General features: G+C 37.6%; 1 protein-coding gene across 4 annotated transcripts; it reads right to left on the minus strand.

The window, feature by feature from the left end:
• Positions 1 to 2,460: 2,460 nt before the first annotated feature.
• LOC122015887 (E3 ubiquitin-protein ligase RHF2A-like) lies at positions 2,461 to 5,187 on the minus strand. 4 transcript variants are annotated; one of them, XM_042572969.1, is made up of 8 exons: positions 4,996 to 5,187; positions 4,455 to 4,684; positions 4,311 to 4,357; positions 3,895 to 3,957; positions 3,707 to 3,815; positions 3,205 to 3,584; positions 2,995 to 3,099; positions 2,461 to 2,909 (listed from the first exon to the last, which is right to left on the minus strand). In XM_042572969.1, exons 2-8 carry the CDS (start codon positions 4,584 to 4,586, stop codon positions 2,600 to 2,602), a joined length of 1,146 nt encoding a protein of 381 aa, XP_042428903.1. In that variant the 5' UTR covers positions 4,587 to 4,684; positions 4,996 to 5,187; the 3' UTR covers positions 2,461 to 2,599. The 4 variants fall into 4 exon arrangements, with proteins under 4 accessions (XP_042428903.1, XP_042428905.1, XP_042428906.1 ...); XM_042572971.1 differs by having other exon boundaries at positions 4,985 to 5,187; XM_042572972.1 differs by having other exon boundaries at positions 4,982 to 5,187.
• Positions 5,188 to 11,280: the final 6,093 nt, after the last annotated feature.

Below are 11,280 nucleotides of genomic sequence, written 5' to 3' on the forward strand. Positions count from 1 at the left end.
ATCAAAAATTTAATATACTAAAATTTTAATATATTAAATTTTTAGTATAATATAAATTCCATATTATTTGTATCAAAAATTTTAATATATTAAAAATATTAAAATACTTTAAAAAAAAAAATCATACGAATAATTTGGTTTGCACATGCATTTTGTAATCCTTCTTCTCATATTCTGATATTTTCTATATATTAAAAAATTATAAATTTCATATTAATATCAAAAAATTGATATTATACCACTGCATCAAAAATTTTTATGTACTATAATTTTTAATAAAAATAACATATATCAATATGATATATACGGTGTATTAAAATTTTTAATATTTTTTCATCCCTCAATTTTTAACTTGCTGTTCATCCTTTAATAATTGGAATCAAATGATTCTTCATTAAATATGACTTCATCTTTCAAACTACAAACTGTGCGCCAATTTGCCATTTCATACCTTCAAACTAATAACTATGAACCAATTTGACATTTGATACCTTCAAACTAATAACGTTTCAAATGTAAAACAAACTTCTCACGCACTGTGCCCTGAAACTTGTTTCCAAAACAGATAACAAACCATTCGAACTGCGGAAATCCCTTTCGAACCTTCATAACAATTGAATGGCGATAAGATCAGAAGGCGTGCATAGAAACCTCGGTATATGATAAATAAACGCCGAGCTTGGTGTCGCAATGTCCTGAATCAAACGTACATGAGAAAATCTGTGACCAGCATTCTACCGACACGTCTAACGCATCCAACAAAAGCATTAATAAATTGTTTTAGGTCTTTAAAATTTGCTTTCAAGTACGGATTACCACAGTAATCTTATATCTTGCCCTTGAGTAATGCATCCCCAACCATGGATGACAATTTCTCTACAAACTGCCTTATTACAGCTGAAGGAATTATCAAATCTAAACCAAGATTCTTGAAAATCAACCTCTGGAGTCTGGACAAATATTAAGGCCCATAAAAGAATAGCATCTGTACCACTTCAGCGTGCATTCATTGTGCACGCAAGCCATAGGTTAAAACTCATAAAAGCATGCATCGAATAAATAGATGAATCCATGACAAACAAAGGCCATTTGATGCAAAGTTAAAGCTCACAATTGATCAAATTTAGCAAATTAATAATTAAGTCAAGACTTAAATCTTCAAGGTATTCAATAGGCACTTCTAAACTAAATAATGTGAATGAAAAATAATTGGATTTGCTTGCCTGATGCAAATCCTAAAGCCGAGTTTACTAGAATCACCAACCTAACCTAATTCCTGGCTACCGTGTAGTCCAAAACTTTGGTCTAGTTGGAACATAAATGTTGTGAGAGTTACAAAAAATAATATAGAAATGTATGAAAAGAAAAATATGCACACAAAATTGCAAGATTTCGGTCTACTGGTACCTGCGAGGAAATGCAACATAAAGGGGGAAAATGGCATTTTTCTCTTGATGTTTAAATCTTCAATAAACGATTCAACACATTTTTAACAAAAAGATATTTATGATTTATCCATACACACCAACCTCACAGAAGCATATATATATAAAAACAGTGTGCCAACTACTATACAGCTACCTTTCAGAGATCTAGCCATTCTTCACTTACAAGAAGGTTTCCAAATGATATATCATAGTCTAAAGAATATTGTAGTTCTGCCCGACTTGAAATTGGGTTCATCTAATAACAGATATATAAAAATTGAAGTCATTGAATTGTTGGTCATGATACAAATGTCTCATGCTTTTCTAAGCTAGAGAAATTTTACACTATTCTGTAAAATTAAGAAATAATGCATAGTAAGTCTCTGCATTAACAAGTTGAATAGGCAGTCTCTGCATTAGGTACATCCAACACCCTTGCAACACGAATCACACTTGTCTGACGTGAATTTGAACAAGCAATCAGTTTCAACAAAATGAGGGTTCTTTCTACTTTAATAGGTTCAAACTTGGGTGACTTGTGTTACTCTATATCAAAAGTATCATCCGACCACCAATCTAGCTGCAATTATCAACTCAGTTATGTCAGTCTGAGGACATTTGAAAAAAGTGATTATGGCTGCTGTTCAGTCTGATAATGTTGGCAGAGTCAAACCTAAGTAGCAATTTAGACCTTGCCGGAGAGCAAAGGAAGAAGAGAAAACAAAAAAGAGAAAGGAGAGGAGAGTGGAAGAAAATTAGAGGATTTCATCTCCTCTATTTTTGTTTACCGGAAGCAGAGAGAAAGGACAGAAGACGTCAATGGAAAGAGAATATTTGATCAAAATATTCATTAGGAAAAAGAAATTAGATATTTTAGTCCTTTTTCCAAGCCCCCGTCTGCTCACCCACTTAACAGAGGGAGAAGAGGGAGAAGAGCATTAGAATCCGCCCTCTCTGCCTCTCTGCCGAGAAAGACAGGTACGCAGACACTAAAGTGCAAACCCCTTTTAAGCTATAGAGCAATACAAGAGAATAATGAAAATTTGACTGCATATAAGCCTTATCATCTTTGTTTAACTATTTATGCGATAAATAGTACTTAATGCACAAACAGCAGAAATGTACATACTAAATAATGGGGCCAACTCAAAGAGAACGATAATGCACAAAACTTAGTTGGAACCAGAAGTTGCAGCACAAGATGTGGATGAAGCGCTACTATTCACACAGGTGTTAGCTTGACTGCCACTAACACCCTCATTTCTTGGTTCCGCAACTGCATTTACTTCAGCACTGGGTGACACAGTCGAATTCGTGGTTCTACTTTCTCTTATGTCCAAGTGTTCCACCATTCGTGACGTGTTAGCAATTCCAGCACCGACTTCTCTTCTGACTTCAGGACCAATATCTGCAACAGAACTATTACGTGAAAATAGCCGCTCCCTCCATCCTCGGGTATTCCTAGCTATAGATTCTTTGTATCTAATTGCAAAAAGAAATGTGCAAATAGCACGATCAGCATCTGTGCGTCCACCAAAGTGAGAACATAACTTAATTGTTGCAATACCTCATTGAGACAGCATTCCAGCGAGATTTCAGAGTTTCTGAGAGAGATTGCAACTCAGAGGGCCCTGGTCTGTCTTGATTAAACGAATACTGGCCAGTTAGATTCCTATATAATGAATGATCAGAACAACCCAATGGCCCATGGGAAGAATATGTTAGGAATTAGAAGAAATAGATTTACAAGTACACAATACTAGAGATTAAAGAGCACCTGAGAGTTGAAATACTAGGTCTGTTTGTATTATCGCTGTCTCTTGAAGTCGACAATGGAGTCTGGTTAACTCGAGCTTGGAAGTCACTGGTAACTTCGGTGGATTCCCTTCCCAGAGTAGTAGTTGAAATTGATGGATTAACAGCAACTACTGCACGAGGTGATTCATTTTCCCTTCCTAAGGCAGGGGAAGTAGGTTCAAAGCCTACTGATGGTGAATTCTGATTAGTAGAGAAAACCAAATATTGTGGACGGCCTTGAGATTCTGATCTAACCCATCCTCTTCTAGCAATGTGATGTGCTCTTCCCCTGGCAGCAGCAGTGGCTAAGTGCTGGATAATACGCTCTTCAAGTTCAGCATCACTTCCACCAACAGGCAACTGCAATGAAAAGTTCATAAAGAAACAATCATTATGTAAAAGGACAAGGAAATAACCAATGTTTTTTTATATGTCAAATAAATCACAGGCAAAGGATCAAAAGCCATTATACAGGCGCATACATGTTGCAACTCAAAATCACCAAGTGCCGGATGATGAAAAATAGCAGCAGTGCGTGCATGGTTAAGTCTTATGCTCCTTTCCCGCTCTACGCCCTCTAATAGCTCTTGGCTGTCATGACCAAGAGTGATCAGATTTAATTTTCTACCACTGATCTGAGGATATTCTACGAGTTTAATTTGACTAATACCTGGTTGGATCTTTCAAACCAATAGTCTGCCAACACATTGGACACTGAGAGCTTCTCTGGCACCTAATTATGCAGTTGGAGGACAAACAAATTTAAGATAAATAAATAAATAAATTGAAATAACCAATATTGTTTGAGGTAAAGGAAAGAATACTGTACATAAAATGAGCATGAAGAATCAATATGCAACAAAGCAAACTCAAACAGGAAAACACACTCATTAACAAGTATATGCACTTTGTGATCTCATTACTGTAAAAAACAAAGACTAAAATGGGTTTAGATTTGTATTACCACTAAAAATGCAAAGTTGTATTCCTAAGATGTGTCTTCAAATGAAAAATACATAGTTAAATGACAACAAGTTCAGAAATCCACAAGAACAATAATAGCAAAGAGAGCGGCAGGGGAAGTACCATTCGAGAATGCACTGTAGATGGAACTCGTGCTTGCAATTAGTAACCTGAAGAACAAAGAGATATATGAGACATCTATCAAGCTATACAGACAAAGCAGTATTATCATCGAGAATACATATGTACACCATGAATACCACGCACCGTGGAAGGGTCACTGTCGCAAAAAGCTTCTAGACATATGCTGCAAGCATCATCACAAGCATCCTGGATGCCTCCTTCCACAAAAGCCGCGGCTGATGACAGGTGGCTTTCCATCTTTGCAGTCTGATCCATCGGCAACACTGAGTCAACACCTCGTTCAATAAGGGGTAGGAATAAGCTCAGAATCGAATGGCAATCTTATTACGGACGACGACGACGACGATAAATCCCTGAGAAAGAACCATCACCAAAGTATTAAAAAGCTCCCCTACGAATACATGTATCGCATAAATTGCAACCAAAAGTACGGATATCATCATTATAGCAGCAATCAAATGAGAGGGCATCTCCAAATCAACAAGTCCGCTAAAATTACATTAAAAATGACACTTGTAAACAAGAACTCCGATCGACCCCATCGTCATTATCGGCGAAAACTTAGCAACTTAGGGCCAAACCAAAGGCGGATCCTAACCAACAAGACTCCGATCATAGAAAATGAAGTGGACAAACAATCGTCAAGCTACCACCGGTGAAACACCTCGAGATCGGAGCTGAGTAGGGATCGAATGACCGCAACGGAAATCCACCTGCCGATTACGCAAGCCGACGATGATTCGAGGGATACCGATCAAGAAACCCTAGAGAGAGATGAGAGTAGGAACCGCGCATCGCGTTGAACGGTGGGAGTGGCCCTCTCGCGTCCTCTTTCCATTGTTTATGCCAAGTATGGAAAGAGACATGGGGATTGGATTACTAATTGGATCGCTTGTGTCGAGACTCACTCCTCTTACGTGCACTGTACCCACGAATGGACGAGGCTTATAACGCCAGAAGTGATGACTCTTATTCGGGTCAATTGTGGGCTTAGTTTGGTCGCGTAGGAAGAACGGGACGGAGGCACTAACTATCTTTTGACCGGCGGGCAGGGAAGGTAGGGACTAAACCCAATTTAAAAAACCTTTTTTATAAAAAAATACTTCGACCGTAATTAGTTGTCATATTGGAGCTCCATATCAACAAATGGGCATTAGACTCATGCTAATTGCGACATATGCTTTAATATTAACAACATTTTAACGGATTTATTTCTTCGTTTTCAGTTTTAATATATATTTAAAACCTTTTACATTCTTAATTCTTTTATTTTGTCACTATTCGTCATCCATATTCGGCTAAAATAATGTCAACAAACTTTAAACATAAAAATTAATAAATATCTATGACTCCGTATAATTATCACATCACAAAAATTCAGTGAAAATATGATGGGATAGATAGGGTACCTCACTTCATTGGTAGTCTTTTATGAACTTCTAATGAACAATTATTTAAAATGATAGTCATTATGATTTGGCAATGGGTGCTAGATGCGGATTCCTAAATTCACTTGGAAAAAGAAAAGATAAGATGACACTCTAAATTAAAGAAATGTAGTAGTCAAAAGGTCAGCCTTAAGCAAGTTCTAGCCCTCCGCCTAGCATTCAGGCTTCCAATTCAAAAATAATCGATTCAAAAGATGGTCGGGCCTTCTAAGCACATCAAAATACTGTATCAAAACGTTCATTACCCATTCAAGTTGAAAAGAAGGCTGGCTGGTCTAAAGGATGATCGGGAACACACTCGATCGAATTTCCGTGATCCAATCTTACTTTGGATACAACTTTGTGTACAGCTTGTCAAGCATGTTGGCTTTACTATTCATCTTCCCGTCCTCCTATATACAATCAGCCAGGTAAAAAAGGTGACTAATCGCATATCTCGATATCCTTAGCTTCACTGAGCATGTCAGGTAACTTTAAAAAATTCGACCAAATTCTTATGACTCAAGATATCACTTCCACTTCAAGTGACCAGAACATCAGCCTCTATATGCAAAGACGACTGGTAGAAATAACTAGTTGGGTCTTTTAAAGGCTCAGTTCCCTACTTTCCAAAAGAAGGCGTCCCTACACATAGTCGGACAATCATAGAATCGTCTGGACCTAAAGAACTTGTTTCTCTATTATTTCACTCATCTCAAGCATCCCACCACATATACTCGGGTGGTCTTAAAGACAGCGTGTTCTTACAGAAAGCAGTGACTCCGTTATACATTGATCCACCACTTGATCAGGTGGTCGGTCGGCTAAACCCTAAATACTGTCAAAAAAATAACAGTTGTCTATCAAAGAATATTCCTTTATGATAAAATAGGTCTTCCATGGAACCTTCCTCAAAGGTGATTATGATTTCTCTCAGTCGACATATTTTGGTGGCAAAAGGTGACTATGCTCGCCTCCAGTGCCCCTGCAAACTCGTTTTAGAGCCAACACGGAGCAGGTAAATCACAGATGACTACTAGCCTTTGAAATAGTAATTGGCGGATGAGAGAGGTATTTACCTTGGCTATGTTAAGATTCGAATCTCATACCTTATGGTGGCAGCACCTCATGTGCTAGCCACTAGACCGTCCCAAGGGGACTCAGTCGACACATTATGACAGCAAATTCTGTCAACCACCTTATTAACGATGTCAATTACAAAAAGAGAGTACACGGATAATCGAAGATTCCTCGGACCACAGCTACACACCCTCCAGAGTGTATATATTCCGTTACTCGATAATTTTTGACATCCAACATTCTCTGTCATCTCATAATTTCAGAGGTGAAATATATACAATGGGTTCTCTCCGATAGGAGGTACGCATACTTCATCTACTTTACTACACAACCACTCTTTTTTACTATTCTACTTTTTGCTCGGGCCAGGAACTGACTTGAGCGTAATAGGGTCTTCATCAGGAAACCCCTCCCTGGTATTTGGCGCTGGCGTGATCTATTGGCTCGTTTGAGTGTGTGTAGGGAGCTTAGCGTACTAACCCATAGTCTTCGATTCACTCCGGAAGCCTTTGCTCGGTCAATGTTACAGCCGCTTATCAAGCGCACCATCTTCCGCTTTCAAACAGGATCATGATTAAAAATTAAAAACATATGAAAGATGCGGAGAAACTTGTTATCGCGTTGACAAAGACCTTGCAAATTACTTATAATTTCTTAAATCAATCATTTAAATTACAACAACCAACAATCAATCATTTAAAACACTCTCAAATCTAAATTAGTTATTATTTCTATTATTCAGTGTATCATTTATAAGCACATGAAATGAGCAAATCACATAGTCATCTCCATAATCCAAAATAGGCCTATTCATTAAAAACACACACACACAGTTAAAAATATTTGGCGAATTAATTTAATCGTGAGGATTTGTTACATGCGATCCGTTTGAAGGTCGTGAAAGCAAAGTATAGTGCAATCGACCTACGTAGGTCTCTCCGTCCTTGATGGCGAACGCGAGACTGACGTACCTGGGGTCGTGGCCGGAGAAGGGTGTTAAAAGAAGAATAGAAAGAAGATAAAATAGGAGAGTAATAATTAATCTTATTGTTTGTTGATATTTGCCCTCAAGACAATACAATATATAGGAATAAAACAAGTACTCGGTCAATTAACCAATTAATAAATAACAGAATAATTCTATAAATTATTCTGAGAATTATTCTAATCATTATAACAGAATTATTAGAATAATCCTAAAACTAATTTGATTTGATTTAATGATTTGATCCGGTCAATTTTGGTAATTCTCTTTTATCTCTTTTACCCCCCGCGCGACAAACTTAACGGGAGATCTTTGACGTTGAGTTTGCTTGCTAACTTGTTGAAACGTTGTCTGGATAATGACTTAGTAAAGATATCAGCAATTTGATCCTCAGCAGAGATATAAGAGACGGATAATTGTTGAGTTGTCACACGTTCACGAACAAAATGAAAATCAATCTCCACATGTTTTGTACGAGCATGAAAGATTGGATTTGCTGTGAGATATGTTGCTCCAATATTGTCGCACCAAATTTTTGGTGCAATATTTGATGAAAGATGAAGTTCAGAGAGAAGTGATTGAAGCCAAATAATTTCAGACGTTGTATTTGCTATAGCTTTATATTCTGCCTCAGTACTTGAACGAGATACCGTAGGTTGCTTCTTCGAATTCCATGAGATAAGATTTCGTCCAAGAAATATTGCATATCCACTAGTAGAGCGACTATCTGGAGAACTTGCCCAATCCGCATCACTATAGGCATGTAAATCTCGAGACGATTGACGATATAAAAGAAGACCATGTAGAATAGTATCTTTGAGATAGCGAAGTATTCTTTTTACATTATCCCAATTTTGTTCAGTTGGAGCATGCATGAATTGACAAGCACGATTTACTGCAAAAGTAATATCAGGGCGTGTGATAGTGACATATTGTAAGGCTCCAACAATGCTTCGATAAATCTGTGGATCAGACAGAGCAGGAGAGGATGCAGATGGAGAGTTGTTTATAGCAATTGGTGTAGAGACCGGACGTGCTCCATCCATTTTGGCTCTTTGAAGAAGTCCAGTAATGTATTTGCTCTGAGAGAGAAGATAGTCATCCTCATGTGGAATAAGCTCAATACCAATAAAAAAACGAGCAATGCCCAAATCTCGGGTAGGAAATTCTTGATTGAGAAGACTTAATAAAGCTATGATGCCCTTGTGATCATTACCTGTTATCAGGATGTCATCCACATAAATAAGAAAAAATATCATAGATCCATATTATATTTGTGAAATAGAGACGAGTCAGTCTTTGATCCAGAAAATCCTTGAGATTGTAACCAATTGGATAGTCGATGAAACCATGCACGAGGAGCTTGTCGAAGACCATATAAAGATTTCTTAAGTTGGCAAACATGAGATGGAAATTGTGGATGAATGAACTCAGGTGGTTGCTCCATAAATACAGTTTCCTCAAGATGACCATGGAGAAACACATTTGAGATGTCCAATTGGCGTACAGGCCAATTGGAACTAACAGCTATCGATAATAATAGTCTGACAGATGTAATTTTGATGACTGGACTAAAAGTGTCATTGAAGTCAATACCTGGTTGTTGACTGAAACCTTTGGCTACAAGTTGAGCTTTGTATCGTTCAAGAGAGCCATCAGCTTGATACTTAAGACGGAATATCCATTTAGAGCCCACAACATTCATTGAGGAAGTGCGTGGAACTAGACTCCATGTTCCATTGCGAAGAAGTGCATCAAATTATGTAGCCATTGCACTACGCCAATTTGGATCCTTGTTTGCTTGCGTAAAACAAGTTGGTTCAATAGATTTTGAAGAAACCACTAGAGCCCGTGGAAGAGGATATCGAGTCGCATTTGGTGGGCAACGTTCATAAATGTCACTAATGGGAAGCATGCGACGAGGAGCATTATCATCTGAATCACTTGTTGATGGTGATGAGGAAGTAGGCTGACATGGTGATGTAGATGACGGACTTGTATTATCCGAGGATTCAGAACTAGAGAGCATATTATCTTCGACCGGCGAGACTTCCAAGATTGGAGCAGCATCCTGAGGTGATTCTGATGGTATAGGGGAGTTATTAGAGAACGGAGCAGGACCTAGGATGCCATCATTTCTGACAATATTAGGTGTTATTAAGAAGGTGCCACCTGTATCTGGAGGAGAGATCGAAAAAGATACTAAAAAAAGGAATAGAGTCTCATCAAAAGCAACATGTCGTGAAATATAAATTCGACCTGTTGGTATATGTAAGCAACGATAACCATGGTGCAAATTGCTGTAACCAAGGAAAACACATTGTAGTGAACGAGAGTCAAGTTTGTGTTTAGAGTAGGGGTGTAACCATAGATAACATGCGCAACCAAAAATTCGAAGGAAAGTGTAATTAGGAGTTTGATTATAAAGTGTTTCAAAAGGACATTTATGATTGAGCAATGGAGTAGGGAGTCGATTTATGAGATATACAGCAGTGGTAACAGCTTCATCCCAAAATTTACATAGAACTGATGCATGATGAAGAAGAGCTAAGGCAGTTTCGACTATGTGTCTATGTTTTCTCTCAGTAGAGCCATTTTGTTCCGGAGTGTGAGGACAAGAGACTCGATGAACAATTCCACAAGAGACAAGATGACGATGGAGAGCTGATATTCACCTCCCCAATCAGAATGAAAAGAAAGTATTTTACGATTAAAATATCGTTCAACTTGATTTTGAAATTTACAGAATATATCCAATAAATCATATTTTCTTTTCATAGGATAGAGTCAAGTATATTTACTAAAATGATCAATAAAGGTAACATAATATTGGAAACCTTGGTTAGATAAAACAGGTGCAGGGCCCCAAACATCAGAATGAATTAATTCAAGTGGGAAATTAGAAACATAATCGGATGAATAGAAAGGTAGCTTATGACTTTTATATTCCATGCAGGCCCTACATGAATGAGATGGAGATGAGGTAATGGAAGTGGGTAAACCATACCTATTGATGATTGACTGGACAATATGAAGAGAAGGATGACCAAGTCGAGCATACCAAACTGGTTTATTTGTGTGTTCACCAACAAAAGCTTTGATTCAAGAACTTTGAAGATAGTAGAGGCCATTTTTGATTCTCCCATGAAACACAATAGCATTTGTTCCTTTATCTTTTATAAGATAATGATTATAATGAAACTCAAAAATGACATTGTTATCAAGACAAAACTGACGGGTAGAAAGTAAATTTTTAGTGATAGATGGAACATGAAAGATATTGCGCATGTGAAAAGTTCGATTAGATAAATGAATATATGTGTTTCCAAGATTAGCAATTTACAAACCTGAGTCATCGCCTACTTGAACCGTATCTGGGCCATAATATGACATTCCGTCTGTAAGGATATTATAATCCGATGTGACATGATGAGTTGCTCCAGTGTCAATATACCAA

This window comes from Zingiber officinale, chromosome 8B (genome assembly GCF_018446385.1).
Source record: "Zingiber officinale cultivar Zhangliang chromosome 8B, Zo_v1.1, whole genome shotgun sequence".
Taxonomy (NCBI): Eukaryota; Viridiplantae; Streptophyta; class Magnoliopsida; order Zingiberales; family Zingiberaceae; genus Zingiber; species Zingiber officinale.